Source organism: Aulonocara stuartgranti (genome assembly GCF_965226115.1).
Source record: "Aulonocara stuartgranti genome assembly, chromosome: 23".
Lineage (NCBI taxonomy): Eukaryota > Metazoa > Chordata > Actinopteri > Cichliformes > Cichlidae > Aulonocara > Aulonocara stuartgranti.
The window spans coordinates 30,352,036-30,379,364 of NC_138958.1; the positions used below are offsets into that span (position 1 = coordinate 30,352,036).

At 44.5% G+C, this 27,329-nt stretch overlaps 1 protein-coding gene across 7 annotated transcripts in view; it reads left to right on the forward strand.

Moving 5' to 3' along the window:
• ncam2 (neural cell adhesion molecule 2) overlaps positions 1 to 27,329 on the forward strand; it is a 454,622-nt gene that overhangs the window by 345,443 nt on the left and 81,850 nt on the right. For all 7 annotated transcript variants that reach the window (XM_082525243.1, XM_082525248.1, XM_082525245.1 and 4 more), the window contains one exon: positions 10,569 to 10,738. In XM_082525243.1, coding sequence (XP_082381369.1) covers positions 10,569 to 10,738 — 170 coding nt within the window. The remainder of the gene's footprint in view (positions 1 to 10,568; positions 10,739 to 27,329) is intronic.

A 27,329-nucleotide genomic window follows, 5' to 3' on the forward strand; every position in this document is an offset into this window, starting at 1 on the left:
TAAAGGCCCAGTTTGAGATAAATGAGGGTTATTTTGAACTCTGAAATCACGCAAAGCTACTTTAATAGAATCCTAGAATAAACATAATAAACTGAAAATAAGCCTGTAGTATCTTCTCTTGAGACATGATGTCTTTATAAATGTTATAAACAATCCAAACAAACATGACTTACAAGTGACCTCATGGCTCCTCATAATTGCTATATTTTGTAGTTAATTTGGTAAAATAAATACTGTGGGCTTGGCAACGTTTCTAAAGGGCAAAAAGAGGGCAACAATTCAACAACATATTAGTTTAGTCTTAAATTAAGATATTTTGGTTCCCCACTAGAGTTTGAGCTCCACCATTTACCACGTACAAATGGAAAATGAAATAGCTGCAACAATTTATTGAAATTTGTGCAAACATACATGGAAATAAAGTATAAAACAGAGTTTGTGCAATTCTAACATCCTTGAAGCTCCACTTTTGGTGTGACCACCTCTGTTCTTCAGCACAGTCTGAACTCTTTTAGGCAGGTTTCTTGTCATTTCCTTAAGTAGTCTTCAGGAATAATTCTACCGGTTTCTTGAATGACATTCAAAGCTCTCCTTTGGATGTTTCTGGCTCTAGGGAGGCCAATCCATGACTGATAGTGCTTCATTGTGTGTTTTTCTATCCAGGTATGCTTTACTGCATTGGCAGTGTGTTTGGGATCATTGTCATGCTGAAAAAGGAAGCTAATGGCAATCAGATGTTTTCTAGATGGTATTGCATGGTGAATCAATCAATGGTCCTTTTCTGTGTTCATAATTTTATGGATTTTGACAAGATCTCCAACACAAATAACTGAAATGCAACTAAAACCAAGACAGAGCCTCCACTGTGTATTACAGATGGTCATAGACACTCACTGTTGTACCTCTCTCCTGACCTTCTACATACACATTGATGATGATTTGAACCAAAAGTTTCAAAAAATTTGGATTCATCGCTCCACATTTTCAGTCCAGTTCTTGTGTACATATCTCAGCCTTTTATCCTTGTTTTCTCTCCTTAAGAATGACTTGACAGCCGCCCTTCCACTGAGATGATTTCTGATGTGGCCTCAGTGAACAGTAGATGGATCAACTGAAGGGCCAGATACATCTCTCAGATCCTGCGTCAGGTGTTTGCTGGAATTTTTTCTGTTTCTTAAGGAAACTGTTCATCTGCTGTATGTAGTTTTTTTTTTAGCCTTTTTGAAGGTAGTAACGTCCAGCAGAACCAGACTCAGGAAGGGGCTGAGCATTATTTGAACTGTAGCAAAGGGCATTAATTAATGCTTTCATAGTCCATAATTATGATGTGGGCCTATGATCTGTTATTATTATTATTGTACTTTTAAGTAACTTGGTCAGTGCTGCGCAGCAGATAAAAGCACATAAACCGATGCTGAGCATGTGCATCAATGGTAAACACAGATGCCTTTATTCATCACCCTAACAAAGAGGTCACATACCTCTCAGAGCGCTTACCTTCATCACAGGAGCGCTGCACAATTCTGCAGAAGATGAAGCACAGCGAGGTGAATTCTTCACTCCTGCATTTCATGTGACATCATCTCTGTGAGTAATACAGATGTAATGAGAACTGAACTGTCTGTTTGAAAGAGAGGTTGAATACAGCAGAAAAAAATGAGGCACATGCATCACTTTGTGAAGTACAAACAAAATTTGAAAGGTGACGCACAGCTGGAAGCAGCCTCAACTTTGTAAACCTCATTCATCTTGCTCCCTTGTTTTGGGGCTCCAAAAAAGTAGGAATTACTTTTACTCCGGGGTGTCTTACCTTGGCTTTTCAGCTCTGGAGCACAACAGTGAAATGTAATTTTAATGATTTAACAGCTGGCGTTATATTTTGCAGAATATTTCAGTGTGAAGATGGCAAAGTGCACATCTCCATCCTTACTTTTATATTGAGACAATCCCTGTGACAGCTTAACGACCTCAGTCTCAGTTTTGCTTTAAGTGTAAAAGTGAGTTTTGTTTGACGTTGTGAGTTTTGTTTCACAATAAGCCCGTTAAAATGAGGAGCCTGGGAAATAAGATATCTTGATAGGTTTCTCATAGTATCACAGAATGAAAGAGGCTTAGATACAGAAGCATTCACTCTTACATGGTGCTCACTGATGTGCTGAGGCAATTAAAAATAACCACAGAAGTAAGCGACTAAACCTTTTTCTTAATAAAATTCTCTTGCATGGTCAGATGTGCCATTCACAAAATTTGATGTTCGCAAGATCAAGAAAGGTTTAAACCAAGTCTCAGAGAAACTCAGCGTAGTACCGAGAGCTAATGAGACTTTATTCTTTGTTCTTCTACAGCAGAGAAGTCAAACTCGTTTCACACTGTGGGCCATGCACAGCCCACTTTGATCTTAAGTGGGACGGACCAGTGAAACTCCTATTTCTGTCAGCGTAAAGAAGTTTAATCACACATTTAATCCCTGAGATATTTTAATTTTAAAAAAGAAGTGTAATTTCAACAATATATCTCAGTTTTTCTACATGATAATGAAACGCTGCTTTGGGCTTAAATTGTAAGAAATACACATGTAAAATTACAGAAAAAGTTCTGTTAGCTCATTGCGACTGTTAATTCCATATAAATTCATAATGGTTTATCTAATTATTTACGTTGGTGCAGTATGACTGGAGGAAGCTGTAAAACTTATGAAAACACATCTAAAAGTCTAAAATGTATGCCCTCCATAACATTTTCCAAACCCTTCCAGTGGGTCAGATTGGAGGCTTTGCTAGGCCGATTCTGGCCCCTGGGCCTTATATTTGATACCCCCGTTCTGAAGTGTTGCGGTTTCAGGTCAGAAGGCAGCCTGTTTTCATTCCCAGTACTCAGATTCTTCCAGGTTTTGTTTTTGTTTTTTTTTGTTTTTTAAAGCTGCTGGTCTCTCAGAGATATGCCCAAGGTGTATTTTGGCTTCTGCTGGAATACCAGGGGTCACCATAATGGTGACACCCAGCTCGTCACACTTGGATGCTTGTTCAGAACCCCTTGACATTACACTTACGCTACCTTGGGTATCCTTGAGCCTAATTCTTTCATCTTGCAAAGTGATTCTTGTTAGGAGCATTAACAGATCGGGGTTATTACACCAAAAAGTAATGCATTACACATAACTCGTTACTTTTTAAAGGTTAAAATGCTATGTTACTTAATTATACCTGTAGAAATTAATTAGAAACACCACTCATCACATTAATTTTGTGTTATTTCGCATAACCACCTGAGATGCATTGGCACACAATTGCCGTTTAACAATATGAGCCTTGTTCCACACACTGGCATCCTGGCCTATCCTAATGAGGACACACACACACACAAGGTCTTTTTGTAAGTGTTTAAGAATTCACACAAAGCCGAGGGCAAAGTTAAAATGCAGCACTTCAAAGAAAAATGTTACGGCCACAGTGATTCTGTGATAGGAACAGGTGCCGTAACTGCTTTTGTTGCCTGTTGAAAATGAAGCTTTAGATGCTTGGCTGGGGTCAGCATATACTCTGACATCAGTCTGAGTTCTTCACTGCTCACTTTGACAGCATGCTGTCGAAAGTACTGTGCGAAAAATGAAAGCTGGACACCGCTCTGCTATTTTTCTTCCCCTACTACATCAGCTGAAGTCAGCTGATTGTAGCCCAAGTGCACAGAAAAAACATTACCCTTGATTTTGTTTTATCTGAGTACTCATCGTGCAGATAATTGAAGAACTTGCGGTACCAGTTGAAGGTTTGAATGGGTGAGTGTGTCGGAAAGGGATAAGTGAGGGATTACTGGCTAATATGATTACTTGATTTGTTTTTACAGTAATGCTTTGGATTACTGTAATGTGATTGGAGTAACTTTGTGTCCTAACATAGCAGGTTGAGGCACTAAAACCTGCTGTGCACATGTATTTTCATTGCTCTGTGGTTCTTAGGCTTGCACATTGGCAGTATGTCATTCGCTCTCAAAGTGTGGGTCATACTGAGATTCTATTTTGACATATTTTGGGGTTTTGTGACACTTTTAGTCTCATGGAGTGTAGCTGTATCAGAATCAGAATCAGAATCAGAATGGGTTTATTGCCAGATGTTGAGGTTTACAACATTAGGAAATTGCTGCGGTGCTTCAGTGCAGACAATAAGAATTAAAGTGCTATGTAGAAAGAAAGATATGTGCATGAGATATACATGAGATATATACATGAGAATAAGAATTATGAGTGCTACGTAGAAAGATATATACATGAGTGCAGGTGGTGATCAGTGCCAGACATGAAATGATGCAGTGACACAGCGTAGGGTCATGTGTTAGTGGCGGGGACAGTCATGTGGTTATTGTTCATGTGTCCCACAGCAGAGGGGAAGAAACTGTTCTTGTGGCGAGAGGTTCTGGTGCGAATGGACCGGAGCCTCCTGCCTGAGGGGAGCAGGTCAAACAGACTGTGTCCAGGGTGAGAAGGGTCAGCTGAGATCCGGGCTGCACGCCGCAGAGTCCTGGAGGTGTACAGGTCCTGCAGAGATGGGAGTCTGCAGCCAATCACCTTCTCAGCAGAGCGCACAACACGCTGCAGTCTCTGTTTGTCCCTGATAGTGGCTCCAGCGTACCACACGGTGATGGAGGAGGTGAGGATGGACTCGATGATTGCAGTGTAGAACTGCATCATCGTCCGTGTTGGCAGGTTGAATTTCTTCAGCTGCCTCAGGAAGTACATCCTCTGCTGGGCTTTCTTGATGACGGAGGTGATGGTGGGCTCCCACTTCAGGTCCTGGGTGATGGTGGTACCCAGGAAGCGGAATGAGTCCACAGAGGTGATGGGGGTGTCAGTCAGGATGATGGGGGGGAGTGGGGCTGTGTGCTTCCTGAAGTCCACAATAATCTCCACTGTCTTCTGGGCATTCAGCACCAGGTTGTTGTGGCTGCACCAAGACACCAGACGTTCAACCTCCCTCCTGTAGGCAGACTCATCCCCGTCAGAGATGAGCCCAATGACGGTGGTGTCATCTGCGAACTTGATTAGCTTGACAGACTGGTGGGTGGAGGTGCAGCAGTTGGTGTACAGGGAGAAGAGCAGAGGAGAAAGAACACAGCCCTGAGGGGAGCCGGTGCTGATGGTCCGGGAGTCCGAGACATTCTTTCCCAGCCTCACGTGCTGCTTCCTGTCCGTCAGGAAGTCAGTGATCCACCGGCAGATGGGATCAGGCACATTCATCTGGGAAAGCTTGCCTCGGAGATGGTCTGGAAGGATGGTGTTGAAGGCAGAGCTGAAGTCCACAAACAGGATCCTGGCGTAGGTTCCTGGGGAGTCCAGATGCTGCAGGATGAAGTGTAGGGCCATGTTGATGGCGTCGTCTACAGACCTGTTGGCTCTATATGCAAACTGCAGGGGGTCCAGGAGGGGGGCCGTGAGGGTCTTGAGATGGGAGAGAACTAGGCGCTCAAATGACTTCATGACCACAGATGTCAGAGCCACGGGTCTGTAGTCATTTGATGTCCAGTGATGTCCAGTGATCCTAGGTTTCTTGGGGACAGGGATTATGGTAGAGGACTTGAAGCAGGCAGGCACATGACATGCCTGCAGTGAGGAGTTGAAGATGCCAGAAAACACTGGGGCCAGCTCGTTTGCACAGTGTCTGAGGGTGGCAGGAGACACGCCGTCTGGGCCGGGAGCTTTCCGAGCATTCAGACTCCTAAACTGCTTCCTCACATCTGCTTCATGAATATGAAGAGTTGTGGTCGGAGGAGGTGGTGTGAAATCCTCTTTTGTGTGGGGTGAGGAGGGGGGTGTTGCAGGTAAACAGTTTGAAGGTGGTGATGGCTCTATGGAGGGGGGAGAGGTGGGGGAATGAGTGTCCAAAGTGCCTCTATTGTTGGGGTCGTTGGAGGTGTGAAGGCTGCCTGATGGCTCGTCAAAACGACAGTAGAAGTCGTTGAGGGTGTTGGCTAAGAGCAAGTCATCAGTGGAGTGGGGGGTTTTAGGCTTGTAGTTTGTAATATTCCTAAAACCTTTCCACACAGAGGCCGAGTCATTCTCTGAGATCTGCTGCTGCATCTTCTCAGAGTGCTGATGTTTGGCAATGTCCACTTCCTTAGTGAACCTGTACTTGGCCTCTCTGTAGCAGTCCCTGTCTCCGCTTCTGAACGCCTTTCTCTTTTCCAGCCATAGCTTTTTGAGTTTAGGAGTAAACCAGGGTTTGTCATTGTTATAACTCACCCTGGTGCGTGATGGCACAATGCTGTCCTCACAGAAGTGGATATAGGAGGTGACAGTGTCCGTAAACTCGTCCAAGCTGTTAGAAGCAGCCTTCATTGTGTCCCAGTCTGTGGTCTCCAAACACGTGCGAAGCTCCTCCACAGCCTCGTTGCTCCACAGGTTTTTGGTCCTCACGACAGGTTTGGAGAGCTTCAGCCTCTGTCTGTACGCGGGGATTAGGTGGATCATGACGTGGTCAGAAAGTCCGAGTGAAGCGCGCGGCACCGCGCGATAGGCCCCGCTGATCGTGCTGTAGCAGTGGTCCAATGTCCTCTCCTCTCTGGTCGGGCATTTAATATACTGTTTGTATTTCGGAAGCTCATGGCTCAGATTGGCTTTGTTAAAGTCCCCAAGAGCAATGATGAGAGAGTCCGGGTATGTCCGCTCCGTGTGGAGAATCTGCTCTGCGAGTGCGCACTGAGCTGCTTGCGCATCCGCGTCTGGCGGGATGTAAACAGCGGCCAGGATGAATGAAGCAAACTCCCGCGGAGAATAAAACGGTTTGCAGTGAATAAAAAGATATTCCAGAGAGGGAGAGCAGTGCTGGGCAATCACTGTTACATCTGTGCACCAGCCACTATTGATGTAGAAGCAGACACCTCCACCTTTGGTTTTACCGGAGAGAGCGGCCTGCCGGTCCGCGCGCAGCAGATGAAAGCCCTCCAGCTTGAGCGCGCAGTCCTGTAGTAATGTGGCTTGGCCACTACCCTGCTACAAGTAGATAATGGCACAACCTTGTGCCAGACCTAGACACCTTAGTCTTTATCAGAGGCATGAAAATTGCAAGTTCAACATCACCATTTGAATTAGCATGTTAACTTTGTGCGAGTGCTTTTTAACCTATTATGACACAGTCATACTTGGAAAAAATATTAACAAGACATTGTGAAACGAACTTGTGATCTCATTGCCTTTGAAGACCACTCGCAGTCAGTTGCTGTCTTTAAAGCAACTTTGGTACATCAAGAGAGCACTAAGAATCAGTAGGAATCAGTCTGCAGCTAAACGGAGTCCAGTTGGCAATTACTTGCAATCGGCAATATGAAAAATGGCAATTATTTGAGATAAACTGGCAAAAATCAAAACTAAAAAATGAGTAAACAAATATTAACATAGTTGCTGCAGGACAACATTTTGTCCTGACAACCTTGTTTTATATAGAAATAGAATAGATAGAAAGGTTCAAGGTCAAGTTCCATACTGCAAAGAGATGTGTCACAGTACAAGGTCATCAGTGACCAGGCACAGTCAGTTATAGACTGATTCCGTAACATTTGGGGTTAGATACAGGCTTATGGTGACATTGGAGCAACATCCACCTCTTTCTATGAATTGTTTTGCCACTTTTAGCACCATGAAATGAAAAAAGTGCATAACAGAAAAACCATAAAACCATAACACATATCATACGTGCTTTAGCATGGAGCTAAAATACACCCAAACCCCAGTGGATGTCAGTTGCATAATGTACATAATGTGCTGCATGTTTTATTTCAGCATACCATCCTGCGAGGTTTACTTGAAAGGGTACTCTTGCATGCTCCCACTTCACTCTAATGCTCACGTACTATTTTTTTTAATGCTGACTGAATAAAATATAAATCACCTGTCAAGGTCTCATTTCAGCTGACTGCAGATTTTGAACTTTTTTAGTGACCATGGACTGCCAAACATTTCTGTGTAGTCTGTTTCATTTCCCAGGTCAATAAGTCCTGTGTGTCAGTCCCAGACTACAGAATTAAAATGCGTAAATCACAACAAAGGCTTCGGTATAAACAACGCATCACATTCCAATTTAGTTTTTCTTTTGATGCCACCCCTCCTAACTAATTCCAGGCTCTCCCGTTGCATTTCCTGTCAGAGCGAGGTTTCACCTCATCCTCTGTGCATCTTGGGTAATGGACTACCTGTCAGCAGTCAGTCAGTATAATGACATTCAGCACTGCAGCACGCCCTCCACTGTCCATTCCAAAGATGAGGCCTCTCTTCATTTCCTCTTTGGCTCACCAGAGTTATTATTACTTGGCTTTGGTGTTTCCTCTGACGACTTTCAATTATCCCCCCTCTCGCTTTTCCTACAGTACAATGAGGCTGAGCTCACCACGCAGTATAACTGCACTCGTGTCTATTTGTGTCTGAGTCTTCAAATCCCCTCATGTGAAATCTCTAAAAAAATAAGAGTTTTTTAGTGGAACAGTAAAATATACACTGTGAATAATATAACAGCCTGAACTGAAGACTTGAGATATATCTGTTCTGAATTTATTACATAAAATAACTTGTAAAATAAAATAAAAAACAAGATGCTATTGTCCATATTTAACGAAATGTTATTTTTTTTTATCTCTTTTCATACCTTTTCTTTATATTTGCGAGTGGGGCAGATTAATAATGAATCACAACTGAATATGCTGAAGCACATTTGCAAACATCAGATCAGCTTTATCTGTTTTGTGTTCGTTTATGTAAACCCTTAATGATTTTAATTTCGAGAATCTCATCCGTTTATGCTCTGCTTCACATTCACACTGATACATAAAACTATATGTAAGCCTTTCAGATCCCCTGGGCAGATTAAATATTTCACTGAGTGAGAATTGGGGAGAAAAACTAAGTGCAAACCCTGCAGTAAATGAGCCATTTTTCAATTGATAATGAACTGTCTGAAATCCAATTTTTACTTAATTAATACATAAATTGGGCAAAAAATGGTGACTGTGGCACTCTTGTTCAAGTTTAAACATGCTATCCTACATGAAAACTCCCAGAACATAAACGTCTTACTTGTTAGGGTTCGTTCATAGAGCTTAAATTAAATATAAGTACTAGAAAAGCTCCAATAAAGCTTAGTTATAACAACAAAGTAGAGAAAAGCTGTGTTGAAGCAATAACTTTTTGTTTTATGACAGAAGAAGGGTCTTCACAAGTTATCAGAAGGAAGTAGTAACCAGGGCTTGGATCAAAGGCAGGCCTGTATTTGTTTTTAAGGTTTTTTTTAATAAGTAGTATATTTCACTAAAAAACTTTCCATTTGCTTTGGTAAAGTTAATGCATGTACTGATAAAACTGCAGAGCGCAGTAAGTCACACATAATAAAGATCAGTTTGGATCTCTGTAGAGATCTTACTTTTGCCAGAGAGCAACCCAGAAACTGCTGCACCCATGTTCTCACAGTTTACTTAAACTGACACAGACATGAACAAACATTCATTTTGTCTGGCTTTAATTTGTTTGCATCAACCACTTCCCAAGTGTTTATTATTATTAGAGACACAGCTTTTAACTGGCTGCAGTTATTTTATTTGAGGAAATGCAATATGCAAAACAAAGTCTAGTTAAATCTGCACTGTACACACTGGTTTGTATATGTTAGTTTTAAAGAGTCCCTTCCAAATTTGTCCTTTTTTGGCATTTTTATTTATTAATATTCATAAATAGCACAACAGTATTATCAGTTTTCATAGTAAGAATGCTACCATGTTACCAAAGGTACGTATTTACAAATCCAGGACATGGAGAGCAACATCAGCGATCTTCCCATGTTGTGTCCCCCAGGTCAATACTAAGTTTGTTTTGTTTTAGCGACCTGTTGTCTAAATCAAAAAAAACAAAGCTATCCCTTGAACCTTTTAGACTACACGCCTGGTTAACTAGCTGCAAATAAACAAGCGGAGGAGGCAGCTAACATGCGTCAGACTATTATGATTTTGTTATGAAGCTTAAATATAGACATGCGTCAATTTATCAGTTTGATTTTTCTGGATAATTTCCCCACAGAGCCCAGTAAGAAAAGACATTAAGTCAGCAATGCATCTCCGCACCACACCGGAGTCATTTAGTGAGCATTGCAGTCCATAAGAAAACATTCACAGCAACACTAGTGAGTGCTGGCAGGCCTGTAACTGACACGATAAAGATGTTACTTTTCTGCATGGCAGAGTTTCACAACTCTGATGACATACAACAAACTATTCATCGAGCAATTGTTATTTCAATTATTGCCTGATCTGTTTATCCAAAACAATCCTTTCATCACACTTCAAATAGTGTCTATAAAAAGTGCCGTCATGTTTTCACCTGTTTACCTGCTATAGATAGAAATAGTTTCAAAGCCGAGGTGTCTGCACTTTGCCTGATTTTTATGGGATCGGTTGACACCCAAAATACAGAGATTATACATCTGTAACATCAAACGTGTACTGACGCATTCATATTTTAGGAGTTCAGTGTCAGTTTTGAGGTAGTTGCCAAATATTTCCACTCCTTACTTATGTGCCTCTGCTTTTCACTCGTGCAGGAAAGGGCAGCAGCTGGAGCCATCGGACCAGTACATTTTGAACAGGCTTGATGGCGGGCGGAGCATGTTAACCATCCGCAACATCCGGCAGGGTGATGGAGGCACCTACTCCTGCAGAGCCACCAATAAGGCAGGATCCCAGGAAAGAGAGCTCTTCCTCAAAGTGTTTGGTAAGCATGCAATCTGAGTAAAATACTATAGTTGTATAAGATACAGTTTATTTATCCTAAATTTTCAGATATTAATCACAACTATTAAAAATAGTGCAAATAATGTCAAAAAGATTAGTAAAAGAAAATATACAATAATATAACAAGATAAAATAGATCCATAAGGTAAGAGGCACTGTGGATCAAAATCAAAATATAATAAGACATGTTCAAGAAATATGAAGGTTTTAGAACAATATATAAAATATTAATAAGGTTTAATTAAATTTAATTTTCTAATTTTCTACAGACACTGGCCACTTTATTATATACATCTCTTCAACAGTGCTCATAATTACGGGTACCACTCCTGTCAGTTAAAAAACGGAAACTACAGACACCTCACCAAAACTGGACAACAGAAGACTATAAAAATTGTCTTAATTTCTTCTCCTGGTAGAGTCAGTCTTTGGTCGACTCACATGAAAGTGTGGTTCTGTCCTGCCTCATATCAATAGTTCAGTCTGTTGGTGTGTAATGGTTTGGGGGACTTTTTCTTGGAACATTTTAGTGTTATTTGAGCACCAACTGATAAGTGTAAGAAAAACCACGTTGTTCCTTCTATCTCCCCAAACCAGGACTAACATAAAAAAATCCCTTCCTATCACTTTAAAGGGTTTGTTTTCTTTTTCCATTATCTGTTATTTGGTGCCCCACCAAAGATTTTAAATGTAATAGCATTACCCATGACAGTAAACAGTGTTTTATGTTGATCCATAAAGCTTTATTGTAAGGACATCCACAAATTCCATTTTATAAAGAAATGCAGAAAAAAATGTCCAAATATGACAGTCGGCCCACACCAATAACAGCTTTATCAAAGTGATATATTTCTGTTAAAAAATAAATATTTCATTTATTGCTTCATATTTCAATTACTGCGCTCCTCATAAAAAATTTCAATTTATATTTTCATAAACCTGCCAGCTATTTCCTCACAGATCGACGTGATAGCGCTGCTTCTAGCTCATGAAAATGTATGGAGATTTGTGCTCAAGTCATCAACATCCTTTGGAGATGTGAAAAGCGCTTGTTCTTCAAAATGCACATTTAAATGAAGAAGTTAAGGGGGTGGGAGGAGTTCTGCTTCCAGGCCGTGTGGTGGGAGAACGCAGTTGTAAGTTAGTTTTATTACCCTTGACAGCACAGGCAGGAGGAAAACAGGAATTTTAAGTTAGACAAGGTGTGTGCAGGTGTGTATGTGCGCTTCACTCGTGTTTAGGCGCTGTAACCCATTGTGAGCCTCATCTTTTTCTGTGGCACTTTCACAGATCTGTTTGCACATGTTTGTTGTTAGGTGTTTGCTTTTATACACTCTAAGATGTTCACATCTGGGGGCCTCCAGGAAACATAGTGTGTCTTTTGGCTGCTCTGTAAAGTTGCAAGAGCAGTCCATGAGCTGTAAAAGGCTGAAGCCTGCAGTCTTCGGGGATTATGTCAACTTGTCCTGCTTTTCAGGCAATGAGTCATTTGTTGCTGTAGAAGAAAATCCATACTATTAAGGAATAGCTGCATGTACTTGTTAGACATGCTAGAAGAGTGGCTCAAGGGATGCTTGGTTGGTCACTCTATTACTTTAGTCTGGACTGAAATATCTCAACAATTTCTCTGTGGATTTCCATTTACTTTAATGACTTTTATGACTTTGTTGGTCCACTAACTTTCCTACCCAGCAAATATTGTTGAGAAGATATTACAGATCACTTTGGAGAATTCTAAACAACACTGAGATTTGGTAAAAAAAAAGTAAAACCTGAATGCTGTCTTCATCAGTTTCGTTCAAAAATAGTCTAGAAAACATATCTTAAATTCTATTAAAGAGTAAAACGGTGTATTTTATCAACAGTTCAACTATGCCAACAATAGAAGAGAAGAGAATAGTCTTTTATTTTCATTGTACATTTAAAACCAAATTGTGGGTGCTCTACGGCAGCTATGTAGGAATAAAATATAAATATCAAACAAACAGGAGATTAGAGCTTAGGCCATTCTTGCCATCAGGCCCGCTGCCCTGCTAATGTTGTTTCCAGTGACAGAAGCACATAATGACATGAGATTTATAAAACTAAATTTGTTATTGTTTAAAAAATGACTTTCAGGGCTAGTCGACATTATATGTCCACATTCTAACATTTCACAACCAAATAAGATTTTATTTAGTGGGGACAGGTTAATTTGAAACTCTAAATTGAAAAGAGGTGTGAATGTGTCTGTGTGTTAGCCCTGCGATAGACTGGCGACCTGTCCAGGGTGTACCCTGCCTCTCGCCCTAAGACAGCTGGGATAAGCTCCACTGCCCCCCACGACCCTGAAAAGGATAAGCGGAAGCGAATGGATGGATGTATGGATAAGATTTTATTTATTTAATTTAGTAAAAATGCCAAGCTCTTTTTTGAGAAAAAAAATCATGAATCACTTCTTCTCTTTTGTTGCGGAAAAATAATTTAAGCATTGAAACCAAACAGATTTTCTGAGATTTATTGAAAGAAAGTTAAACCCTTGCAAAGGGATCAATACAATGCAAACGGGGTTTGTACCAGCGTTGACCAACAGGTAAAATAATAACAGCTCCTTTAAAGCCGTTGTGCGGATACAATCTTTGTCTATTCAGTGGTTGGGAGTGAAATCCTCGCCATCATCTAGGCACCAGCTTGATAATGAAGTGTATCATGGCCTTGAGCAAATCTTAAAGTCATTTGTTTTCCCGTCTTCATACACTCTTTCGTTATACAAGAAATTTACAATTGCATATCAATAGTACGCAGAGGTTAGATGAGGTGAAACAAAAATTTTCCATCACACATTTCAAACAAATTTAGAGGTAAAGGGTGCTTCTTTTTAAAGGTTATAACTAACTGACCTGATTAAGCCCAAACCCCCCCCCCCCCCCCCCCCCCAAAAAAAAAAAACAAAAAAAACAACCGTGAGTTGGGATCTGGTGAGAGTTTCCTCTTTACTAATTATCTACCACCATTATGTCAAAATGTAAATCCATCAAACCTGCAAAACTAATTTTGTTCCTTTCAGATCTGCTTTTTTTTTTTCTTTAATGGCTTTTAGCAAATGTTGTTGCTAATAGCATGAACGTTTGTGTGATGGTGATTGTTGTACACCTACTAACATGTGCATGTTGTCAGAGCCAACAAACAACTGTTTCACCCCTTATATCAAGACACTCCTAAACCAAAGGTTCTGTGACACATTCTTATTTTCAGATGAAAGTAAGTTCAGTATTTTAGGAAATCAAGTTCTTAAAGTCTGGAGGAAGAGCAAAGAGCAGAATCCAAGGTGTTTGAAGTCTACGGTGAAGTCAGTGATGAGTTAAAGCATAGGTGTCAAACTCTGGCCCGCGGGCCAAATTTGGCCATACCGCAAGCCATACCAAATTATTATTAGAGCTGGCCTACTGGTATTATACAACTAATATATATATTGTTTAGTATTAAGCTTTCCTTGTTCCATATTCTGTTTTTCAGCAAAACTTGTTTGAGTCCATTAGAAGAGATTCATTCTTAAATCTGGAGGAAGATTTTTTTTCCCAATAAATATTAATGTTAGCCCGCGACCTTGTTCCAGTTTTGAATTTTGGCCCACTGTGTATTTGAGTTTGACACGCCTGAGTTAGAGTGACATGTGATCTGCTGGTGCAGGTGCTGGCAGATGGACTGCTGTGTTTTATCAGGTCCAAAGTCAACACTGCTGTCTACCAAGTGATTTTAGAGCATGCGAGCTTTGTGGAGATGCCAATTTCTTATCACCTGGCACAGTGCCGAAACTACTACCAAATTATCTGCTGACCATACTATTACTTTGCTTGATTGGCCAGCCACCTTGCCTGACCTGAACACCACAACCCAGGCTTCAATAACACCTCAGAAGTGCGACAGGCTTCTTTTTATATTGTATAGAATATATATATATATACACTCAACAAAAATATAAACGCAACACCTTTGTTACTGCTCCCATTCCCCATGGGATGGACGTAGAGACCTAAAATTCATTCCAGATACACAATATAACCATCCCTCCCAAACAGTGGTCACAAATCAGTCCAAATGTGTGGTAGTGGGCACATCTGCCATATTGAGATAATCCATCCCACCTCACAGGTGTGCCACATCAGGATGCTGATCTGACATCATGAGTAGTGCACAGGTGTACCTCAGACTGCCCACAACAAAAGGCCACCCTGGAATGTGCAGTTTTTTGCGCTATTGGGGGTCTGGGGACCCAGAACCGGTCAGTATCTGGTGTGACCACCATTTGCCTCATGCAGTGCAACACATCGTCGCATGGAGTCTATCAGATTGTCAACTGTGGCCTGTGGAATGTTGGTCCACTCCACTTCAATGGCTGTGCGAGGTTGTTGGATATTCGTGGGAACTGGTACACGCTGTCGTATACGCCGGTCAAGCACATCCCGAACATGCTCAATGGGTGACATGTCCGGTGAGTATGCTGGCCATGCAAGAACTGGGACATTCTCAGCTGCCATCTGCCCTGAACAATGTGAACCATGATTCATCCGTGAAGCGCACACCTCTCCAACGTGCCAGACGCCATCGAATGTGAGCATTTGCCCGATGAGGACAACGGGCATGCAGTTGAGCGTCCCTGAGACGGTTTCTGACAGTTTGTGCAGAAATTGTTTGGTTGTGCAAACCAATTGTTCCAGCAGCTGTCTGGGTGGCTGGTCTCAGACGATCTTGGAGGTGAACCTGCTGGATGTGGAGGTCCTGGGCTGGTGTGGTTACACGAGGTCTGTGGTTGTGAGGCCGGTTGGATGTGCTGCCATATTCTCTGAAATGCCTGTGGAGACGGCTTATGGTTGAGAAATGAACATTCAATGCACGGGCGACAGATCTGGTTGACATTCCTGCTGTCAGCATGCCAATTGCACGCTCCCTCATTGCTTGTGGCATCTGTGGCATTTTGCTGTGAGACAAAACTGCACATTCCAGGGTGGCCTTTTGTTGTGGGCAGTCTGAGGTACACCTGTGCACTACTCATGATGTCAGATCAGCATCCTGATGTGGCACACCTGTGAGGTGGGATGGATTATCTCAATATGGCAGATGTGCCCACTACCACACATTTGGACTGATTTGTGACCACTGTTTGGGAGGGATGGTTATATTGTGTATCTGGAATGAATTTTAGGTCTCTACGTCCATCCCATGGGGAATGGGAGCAGTAACAAAGGTGTTGCGTTTATATTTTTGTTGAGTGTATATATCCTGATTGATCTTAGGAACACTTTGAGATACTGGATTTGGGATTTTTATGAGCTATAAGTCACTTTTATCGAGATTGGAACGAAAAAGGATTGCAATCTTTATGCACGTTTATCTTTTATAAGTTTATCTTTTTTAATTAAATTATGAAAATGCCAACAAGCAAAAGCTTCTACAAAGACTGTGAAAAGAAGAAGAAAATGGGCTGTAAGCAAGGTGACCTGTAAGAAACGTGCTAAAATGGATTGTTTCAGACACTCTTTAAAAGAGCCCATTTATATGGCAGCATGCAAAGCTATGTTTTTAAAGTCTCTGAATGCAAATACAGAGTCTTAGAATGAAAGAGATCCCTTTGAAAAAAGAGTGCTAACAAACACAGTGTTATGATTGGCGCTCTCATCATATTAGGATAGCAATATTAGCAGTTAGCTAAGCATTGCTGCACAGTAACTTTTGTTAGCTACAGCAACAGTTTTTGACCAGCAGAGTATACGTTTTTGACAGCTTCCATGGCTAAATGTTGTCAGCGATACAGTTTGATAGAAGATAATTCTTCAGCTATCTGAAGCATCAACAGTAAATGTCAGGTTTCAGAAAAAGAGTAAGCAGATCCTACATTTTCCCTGCAACACTCAGCAGCTGTACCGGGAGACATTTATCACAGAAGCAGAGATTTTCATCTATCTGCAGACAGACTCTTAAGCGTTTGCCACAGTTTGCATTTTTTCCCCCCATTGTCAGTAGTCTATGAAACACAGCACCCACTTTAATGGGTTTTTCATTCTGTAATTTGCACACGTTCACTGAACACATCACAAATACATTCTTTTCTGGGGGGTTTATTCCCTATGTATGTTCACTTGAATCTACCATTTCTGTTTCTTCATGCATGTAGCCAAGAACAAGTCTTGACAGCAAAGACAGTAAATTACATCACCATAAAAATAACAAAAATGATTTTTCAGTTAAACCCTCTAAACTCTGGAACATTACAAGAGGCATCAGGGATGACAGGAGAGAATCTGTGCTGACATTTGCTTTGTGGATCGGCACAGCTGAAACAACAAATGCAGAGGTTATAATTATCAGATACAGTCAGTACCACATTTTACCTTCTGATACCTGTCAGTGGGTGGGAAAAGAGCCTTATGTCAAATATTACTATAGAGAGGATGAAAATACTGTTTAGCTGCATAAGCAGGCTTGTTCCTGCATTAACTGTCTGCCAAGAGGCGTCAAAGCAAACCATCTTTTTTGGTCTTTCATGAACTAACAATGTGACAAACTGTACATTTATGCCACTTTCTTCTCTTTCTGACATATTAATGGCTTTTTCATGGGTTATGGTTAGGATTGAGCCTGCCAGGGCTGACAATGTGCAGTAGCAAAATACAACATTTGCAAGTACAATTATTATAATACCTGTAATTAGAATAATTAAGCGTAATTAGATGTATTACCATGTGTTAGAGTAAAATACTAATAGTTTTTTTGTCATGCTGAGTTTAAGAGAAACTTAAAGAAGTTCATTTGAATTTACAAACTGAATAAGAATAAAGTTCACTTAGTAAAAATCCAAGGTCAAATAAATTTAGGATTTTTGTCTTTTAGCGTAAAGAACGCTTCTCATTTAAAGAGGAAATGTTTTCAATAAAACATTATTAATAGCAGTCCCTGCAGAGTGGTTTGTGCATCACGCTTGACAAATGTGAGTTTTTTCATTTAATATTTTTATGATGAAGGGCATTTGAGGCAAACAGCTGTGGATAGGAACTGTAGAACTGGTTCAGACCAGTTTCAGCCATTAACAGTTTTCTGTGTTTGGCAGTCTGTATTGAATCTGTATTTGTATGTTTGCACACGAAGAGCTGTCAGAACATGATGCTTTTAACATCTTTCACTCTGCAGACATCATCCTAACAAAGAAATTGTGCCTCATTATGGGGCCTTATAGCAAAAAAAGGGGGGGAAAAACCCGACGGTTGAGATAATTTCGCCTCTTCTCTATGTGGCCTTTTGTATTGACACAAAACAGAATCAAGCAGATTATTGCACTATTTTCAAGAAAAGGACACTTGATTCTGAATGAGTTCTGAAGTGCGCTGATTTGTTGTTGAAACAAGTAAAATTATCCTTGCTATTCCCAGCAAATCTATTTGACTTGATTGAGGAAAACAAGAGTTGAGGACTTGGTTGTAGCGTAAATAAGCCATTAATGTGGTTGTTTGTGCTGGGATTTGAGAAGATGTTTATTGTTAAGTGATTTTCTTTTTTATTGTTTGCTTCATCCCTACTGCCTGCCGATATTCGTATAACTGCACTGAGACCGGGCACAAGGCATCAATCATATCCAAAATGCTTATAGAAATATAAAAGTGTCTTATCAATGATAAGATACTTTCTGCACATGCTGGCATATGGAAGATGTTAGATTCAGGACTCACAGGGAGGCCAAAAGTCAAGAAAAAAAATGTAAAAATGAGATGACTCATTAGCTCCTTGGCTGCTTGGCTATTAGCTGACTAACATTACAATACCACATGCCATATGTAAACATTCTTCATAAAAAAACCCCCAATGACTCAATTTATTGGGACCATAAATGTCTACTAAGTTGGACATTTTTGTCAAAGTGCAGAACTTTCATGCAACCTTGAATAATGCAAAACCCCTATACTTCAGTTCGTTTTGTGAGATGTTTCACAAAAACATAATTCAGCACATCATGTATGGATCCAATATCTGATTGCATTTCCAGTTCAAAAAATTTCACTTCGCTGAGCAATTCTTATCTTTGAAAAAAATGTCTGTGTCAAACGTTAACATTTGTTACTCTCCCTGAGAAATACAGCAACTAGTAGTAAGTATGTCTGTGAAGGTTCTCAGTCATCCAGGTCATTGTAGTCTAAGGAGCTTGGGGAAAAAAGTGTCTGGACTTCTTTAAGTTGCTAGAAGACGTTTCACCTCTCATCCAAGAAGGTTCTTCAGTTTTAAGGTCAAATGGTGGAGAGTCCCAGATTTAAACCCTATGGGAGTGTTCCCCCCAAGAGGGACGATGGACAGGGGGTCCATCAGCCAAGGTTTCGGGTGAACTCATTGTGAAACGTAGCCCCCACCCTATCGTGTGATTTCCTGAGGTCACCAATGCACCTCAGGAAGTCACATGATAGGGTGGAGCTAGGAAACCTTGGCTGATTGTGACCTACACCTATTTTCACACATTGGCTTATGTAAATAGGTAGAGGATCATTAGGGGGTCCATCGTCCCTCTTGGGGGGATACTCTCATAGGGCTTAAATCTGGGACTCTCTAACATTTTACCTTATAACTGAAGATGTCACAGTCTGGCTGGGGCAGACTGTATGTGTTTGCAAAAGAGGACTCAAACGCAGACCAAAAACTGAACGTGGTGTGGATTTAACAAAAAACAAGCCGTTTATTGAAGGTAGCAAAGAGGGTACAAACAAAAGGGCATTGATGAAACTAAACAATAACCTAAACTGGGTGAACTAAAACTAAACATGAAAAAACCTTAAACATGGTGAACTGACATAGATACCTGAAGTTGTGACATGGATGAGCAGACGACCTGACAAAGAATGACTGAAAGCACACGGACTAAATACACACAGGAGGATAATGAGGGAAGTGGGAACACATGGAGAAACAGCCGACACATGAACATAACGACGTCACAGTGGAAGAGAAAAACTTAACACGATGAACACAGGAACACCAGACCTCTTCAAAATAAAACAGGAAACATAAGACGCAGACATGACAACCTGAACTTGAAAACGTAAGACACAGACATTAAACACATGAAGGGGAAGGGAGACTTGACATGGGCGGAAGACACAAGGGGAATCTAATAACAAAGAACTAGAACAACCTAGGCATGATAAAAAATGAACTTAGAAAACCTGAAGGGCTTAAACATAAACTAAAACTCAAAACGCTGGGTCAAAAGACCCAGGATCGTGACAGAAGAAGCTTCTCGGATGAGAGGTGAAACGTCTTCAAGCAATTTAAAGAAGTCCAGATGCTTTTCTTTTTCCAAGCTCCTTAGACTAGTAGTAAGTAAGTAAATTTTATTTACAGGAATCTGTTACAAAGTGCTTTACACAAAAACAAGAACATGACCCAGATGTCTATCTAAATAGATGTGTTTTCAGCTGTTTTTTAAAAGAAGCCACAGAGTCGATGGTGCGTAGAGGAGGTAAACCATTCCACAGTATTGCTGCTAGGTTGTGGAAAGTGCAATCCCCCTTTGTTTCCCAACTGTACCGTTAGCTTACCAACTTTTGATGATGTTTGATGAGCTGCAATCGCCTGCCACCTAAAGATTCTTTACTCCATTCATGGAAGCTCGTCTTCTGTAGTGCTAGCTTGACACATGCACAACTTCATTGACATTTGCACCATGAACGCATCAAAGTAATAAAAAGAAAAAAACTAATGTCTGGAGGACGGGCCGCTGATCCGAGGCGCAGAACAAAGAAGCGCCGGGGAAAACGCGCTGGTATTAGGAACAGACTGAGACAGCAGGCGCATCGCACACCACTGCCCAGTATCCTACTGGCCAATGTACAATCCATGGAGAACAAGCTCGATGACCTAAGAGCAAGGGTCATCTTCCAACGTGACATGAGGGACTGCAACATTCTGTGCTTCACAGAGACATGGCTGTCCCCCACCGTGCCGGACCAGGCCGTAACTCCGTCGGATTCATTCTTTGTGCTCCGCGCGGACAGAACGGCAGAGTCGAACAAAACCAAAGGTGGGGGAGTGTGTTTCATGGTAAACAGAAAGTGGTGTGATGCCAGGAGCATTTCTACTCTCTCCAGCGGCTGCTCGCCACATCTGGAGTTCCTGAGCATTAAGTGCCGCCCTTTCTATCTGCCCCGTGAGTTCACCTCAGTCTTCGCCACGGCGGTCTACATCCCACCCCAAGCGGACACAGGTATGGCTTTGTCCGAATTACATGATGTGCTGAGCTCGCTTCAAAACAAGGACCCGGGCGCAGCCCTCATTGTAGCAGGAGACTTTAACAAAGCGAACCTCAGACAAGTCATGCCAAACTTTTACCAGCATGTCTCGTGTCCAACGAGAGGGGATCGGATTTTGGATCACTGCTACACGCCATACAAGCAGGGCTACAAAGCTGTCTCACACCCGGCTTTTGGGAAGTCTGACCACAACGCCATCTTCCTCATTCCCCAGTATAAACAAAGCATACGGAGGGAAGACGTGACCACGAAGGAAGTAAAACGGTGGACTGCCCAATCAGAAGCTACGCTACAGGACGCACTCAACGACGTAGACTGGGACATGTTCAGAGCATGCGCAGTCGACATCAACGAGTTTACGGAAGTAGCAGTATGCTTCGTCAATATGCTAGCGGAGGAGATTATCCCCACTGCGAGAGTCACCACATTCCCAAACCAGAAACCGTGGATGGACAGATCGATCCGCACTGCAGTAAACGCCAGGACCGCCTCCTACAACGCGGGTCTCGCCACTGGCGATATGAGCGCCTACAAAGCGGCCTCATACGGCGTGCGGCGCGCGGTGAGAGATGCCAAACGCAGGTACCGGGAACGTGTGGAGTCCCGCTTCCACCAGGGCGACACACGGAGTATGTGGCACGGACTACGCACCAGTACGAACTACAAAGCCAGGGACACTGCGCCGATCAACGCCGACTCTGCATTCACCAACGAGCTGAATCGGTTCTACACCCGTTTCGAGGTTAGCCAGGCGGCTAATGCTATCTACCGCCTGACTACCGAGGACAGTGATGTCATCAGCGAGAGACCGGTGACCAGCATCGCGGAGCATGACGTCCGAGCGGCACTGAGGAGAGTGAACACAAGGAAAGCGGCGGGGCCAGACGGTATCACCGGCCGTCTGCTGCGCTGCTGTGCTGACCAGCTAGCAGGTGTGTTCACTTACATCTTCAACGAGTCCCTGGCGAAGTCTGTGGTCCCCACATGCTTCAAAAGATCCACCATCATCCCTGTGCCCAAGAACAGCAAACCCTCATCCCTGAACGATTACCGGCCAGTTGCACTGACCTCGGTAGTAATGAAGGTGTTTGAGAGGCTGCTGAAAAACATCATCTCCTCCTCCATCCCAGACACCACAGATCCGTTGCAGTTCGCCTACAGATCCAACAGATCCACAGAGGATGCCATCGCCCACGTCCTATACACCACTCTCAGCCACGTGGACAAGAAACAGGGTAACTATGTGCGAATGCTGTTTGTTGATTACAGTTCAGCGTTTAACACAATAGTGCCCTGCAGACTGTTCACAAAGCTGAGGGATCTGGGACTTAACAGCCGTCTGTGTGCATGGGTGTTGGACTTCCTCACTGGCAGAACTCAGGTGGTGAGGGTGGGCAGGTGCTTCTCCAACAGCATCACCATCAACACAGGAGCACATCAGGGATGTGTCCTCTCGCCACTGCTCTACTCCCTCTACACTTCAGACTGTGTGGCCACCCATGGCTCCAACACCATTGTGAAGTTTGCTGACGACACAGTGGTGTTGGGTGCCATCTCCAACAACGATGAGGCGGCCTACATGGATGAAGTGAAGAATCTGGCATCGTGGTGCCAGGACAACCACCTCCAGCTGAACGTCAGCAAGACCAAGGAGCTGGTGGTGGACTTCAGAAGGGGTCGGCACAGAGACTACAAGCCCATTATCATCAATGGAGCTCCAGTGGAGAGGGTGCAGTCCTTCAAGTATCTTGGTGTCCACATCTCCTCAGACCTGACATGGGCTGCCCACATTCAGGTCCAGACCAAAAAGGCTAGGCAGCGCCTGTATCACCTACGACAACTGAAGAAGTTCAGGGTCTCTCCAAAGATCCTCAGGATTTTCTATACAGGCGCTGTGGAGAGCATCCTCACACAGAACATGACATCGTGGTTCGGGAACAGCTGTGTGAAGGACCAAAAAGCTCTCCAGAGAGTGATCCGTACAGCAGAACGCTGCTGCAGGATTGCTCTCCCCCCGCTTCAGGACACCTACACCAGGAGATGCCGGACTAGAGCAGCGCAGATACTGAAGGACCCGTCCCATCCTGGCAACAAACTGTTCCAACTTCTGCAATCTGGTAGAAGGTTCCGCATCTTCCGGGCAAGGACAGAGAGACTCAAGAGGTGTCACAGGCTGGGTCTCCGACCCAGCACTCTGAGTTTTCTTTGTATTTTTTGATATGTTATTAGTTTGTGTTATTTCCTATTTTGCCTTTAGTTTAGGCAGTTATTGGTTATTGTTCCTGGGTTTTCTATGTTTTGGGGTTTGGTATTTATTCATCACGTGTTGGGTCTGTTGAGTTGTGTTGTCATGTTTAGTTGTTAGTATTTCCTGTTTTATTTTGACAATGTCATGTGTTCTTTGTTCATTGTATTTAGCTTTCTCTCCTGGTCCTGTCATTAGGTTTATGTCTGTCAGCTGTTCCCCCATGTGTCCCCACTTCCCCTGATCACCTCATGTCTGTATTTAAGCCTTTTGTTTTCTTCATGCCATTGTCGGTTCGTCTGTTTATCTCACCAGGGTCACAGTTTTAGTCATGGTCTTAGCCTGTTTACCTCACCTCAGTCATAGTTCTAGTTTTCATCTGTTATGTATTATTAGTCTTAGTCATGGTCTTTGTTTATTATTTTTCCACCACAGTCATAGTTTAGGTTTTGGTCTCAGTACCATTTAGTATTTTGTTTCTTAGTGTTTTGCCTGTTTGTTTTTGGTCTCTTGGTTCATTTCCCTGCCGTCATCGCATTAAAGGTTCACCTTTCTGTTAATCATTACAATTCCTCGTCATCATCTGCTTTTGGGTCCTGTTTCCACACACATCGGCGCACCCCGCCGTGACAGTACGAACCGACCAGTCATAAACCCAGCGGATTCTGCTCTCACCGAGTGTCTGGAGGAGACTGCTCGGATCCAAGCGATCCTCGACCGCATCTTTTCAGCGCCCGATTTGAAGAGCAAGTTGGTAATGATTAACGTTGCTGAAGCTATTATGGAGAGGGATCCCCGCCTTCTCCAGCTCCCGGACTCACCTGCCATAGTTGCTGCCTTTACGAGGATAAAGGAGATGCTGCAGGCTCAGGGACTGTCGAGTCAGGAAATGGCTTCCAGCACCCACCAGTCACAACAACCCCACAATCAGTCATCACCATTGCTACCTCCGGAACCTGAGTGTGTTCGTGTCGGTTCGCTGAGATTCGCCGCAGCGTCACCACCTCTCAGCTCGCCAGTTTCCACGCCCTCATCACAGTTTCGCCATACTCCTGTCACAGTTCAGCGCGAGGAAGCGCCGCACACCATAGACTTGGACGACGACGAGCGCCAGTCTATATTCTGCGCTCTCTTGGAGGAGGAGCTCCGGTGGAAGCCGTGGCTCATTCCGGAGCACGAGCATTCTTTCCGGGGAACTCGACTGGCTCTCGGGGGACCTCGGAGTTATCAGGGACTTCCACCCATTGCTCCGCCATCTTCCACTCCTAAGAAAAAGCGGCGTGCGCGCCACCAACGCTCCGTATCACAAACACAAGTGAGTGACTATATCTTGGCTCCTCATGTTTTTTCTCCGGAGGTTTTTGAAACTGACACTGCTTCTCCGGTTCATGAGCTCGGCTGCAAAGAGACTGTTTGCACAGGAAATGCTAGCCATCAGGCTCAGCTAAGCTGTTGTGGGACTGCAAACCAGGCCGTTTTGGAGCCGGGGACGGAGGTGCAGTTTGTGCAGCCTTTTTCAGTGTTAGCTGGAGGGCCCGAGGAGCCCGTCCGGCCTCACATTTTGTCTGCTGGAGGTTCAGGAGAACCCAGCCAGCTTCATGCTTCGTCTGCTGGAGGTTCAGGAGAACCCAGCCAGCCTCATGTTTCGTCTGCTGGAGGTTCAGGAGAACCCAGCCAGCTTCATGCTTCGTCTGCTGGAGGTTCAGAAGACTCCAGCCAGCTTCATGCTTCGTTTGCTGGAGGTTCAGGAGAATCCAGCCAGCTTCATGCTTCATCTGCTGGAGGTTCAGAAGAATCCAGCCAGCTTCATGCTTCGTCTGCTGGAGGTTCAGGAGAACCCAGCCAGCTTCATGCGTCGTCTGCTGGAGGTTCAGGAGAACCCAGCCAGCTTCAAGTTTCGTCTGCTGGGGGTTCGGGTGAACCCAGCCGGCTTCAAGTTTCGTCTGCTGGAGGGCCCGAGGTGCCCGTCCAGCCTCATGCCACGTCAGCTGGGGGTTCAGGAGAACCACACCAGCCTCATGCCTCGTCAGCTGGAGGGCCCGGGGAGCCCATCCAGCCTCATGCCTCGTCAGCTGGAGGGCCCGAGGAGCCCATCCAGCCTCATGCCTCGTCAGCTGGAGGGCCCGAGGAGCCCGTCCAGCCTCACGCCTCGTCAGCTGGGGGTTCAGGAGAACCGCACCAGCCTCATGCCACGTTTGCTGGAGGGCCCGAGGAGCCCTTCCGGCCTCATGCCACGTCTGCTGGGAGGCCCGAGGAGCCCTTCCGGCCTCATGCCACGTCTGCTGGGGGGCCCGAGGAGCCTTTCCGGCCTCATGCCACGTCTGCTGGGGGGCCCGAGGAGCCTTTCCGGCCTCATGCCACGTCTGCTGGGGGGCCCGAGGAGCCCTTCCAGCCTCATGCCACGTCTGCTGGCGGGCCCGAGGAGCTCGTCCAGCCACCTTCTGCTTCTGCTACGCCTGTTCCAGCTTCAGCCTGTGCTTCTGCTTCGCCTGGTCCAGCTTCAGCCTGTGCTTCTGCTTCGCCTGGTCCAGCTTCAGCCTCTGCTTCGCCTGGTCCAGCTTCAGCCTCTGCTTCGCCTGGTCCAGCTTCGGCCTGTGCTTCGCCTGGTCCAGCTTCAGCCTGTGCTTCGCCTGGTCCAGCTTCAGCCTATGCTTCGCCTGGTCCAGCTTCAGCCTGTGCTTCGTCTGCTGCGGCTCCGGCCTGTGCTTCGTCTGCTGCGGCTCCGGCCTGTGCTTCGTCTGCTGCGGCTCCGGCCTGTGCTTCGTCTGCTGCGGCTCCGGCCTGTGCTTCGTCTGCTGCGGCTCCGGCCTGTGCGTCTTCAGCCTCGTCTGGTCCGGCCTGTGCGTCTTCAGCCTCGTCTGGTCCGGCCTCTGTGTCTTCAGCCTCGTCTGGTCCGGCCTCCGTGTCTTCAGCCTCGTCTGGTCCGGCCTCATCAGTGTCGTCATCTTCGCCTGGTCCGGCTTCGTCAGAGTCGTCATCTTCGCCTGGTCCGGCTTCGTCAGAGTCGTCATCTTCGCCTGGTCCGGCTGCGGCCTCTGCTACGCCTGGTCCGGCTTCTGCTTTTGTTTCGCCTGGTCCGGCTGCGGCCTCTGCTACGCCTGGTCCGGCTTCTGCTTTTGTTTCGCCTGGTCCGGTTTCGGCCTCGACTCCTGTTTCGCTGTCGTCAGTTCCGGCCTCGGCTTTTGTTCCTGCTTTGCCTCCACCTGGGCCGGCTTCGGCTTTTGTTCCTTTTCGCCTCCGCCTGGTCCGGCTTCGGCCTCTGTTTCTGTGTCGGCCTCGCCTGGTTCTGCGGTTGTGTTGCCGTCGCCCAAGCCTCGTTTTGTCCCTGGGGATCGCCGGCCGCTTTCCGGGCCGTCAGCTGGACATCATTGCCGTCGGGGTCGGCCCCCTGGACCTTTGACCTCCGACCTGCTGTGCTTTCGACCTCCGGGTCGGCCTCCTGAACTTTTGTCTTCTGACCTGCTGTGCTCTCGACCTCCGGGTCGGCCCCCTGAGCTCATGGGTTTTGGACTGCTGGACCGTTGGCCTCCTGGTCGGCCTCCTGAACTTTTGGATTTTCTTTGGTTTTGCTGTGGGCCTCCGGGGCGGCCTCCTGAACTTTTGGATTTTCTTTGGTTTCGCTGTCAACCTCCGGGGCGGCCACCTGAACCGCTTCGCCATGCGCTCCTGTTCTGCCGGGTTCGTGGTCGCCCTCCTGAAGATGGGTCTCGGATTTTTGTGCCCTTGTTGTTTTTGGCCTGTGTGCTTCTGGTGCTTTGTTTTTGGTTTTGTTTCCGGCCCTCCTTCCTGGTCCCCCTCCGCCCGCCCTGGGTGGGTTGTTGTGGTTTTTGTGTTTGTTTTCTGGTTGTTTTCGGGCGTCTGGAATCCGCCCTTAAGGGGGGGGGCTCTGTCACAGGCTGGGTCTCCGACCCAGCACTCTGAGTTTTCTTTGTATTTTTTGATATGTTATTAGTTTGTGTTATTTCCTATTTTGCCTTTAGTTTAGGCAGTTATTGGTTATTGTTCCTGGGTTTTCTATGTTTTGGGGTTTGGTATTTATTCATCACGTGTTGAGTCTGTTG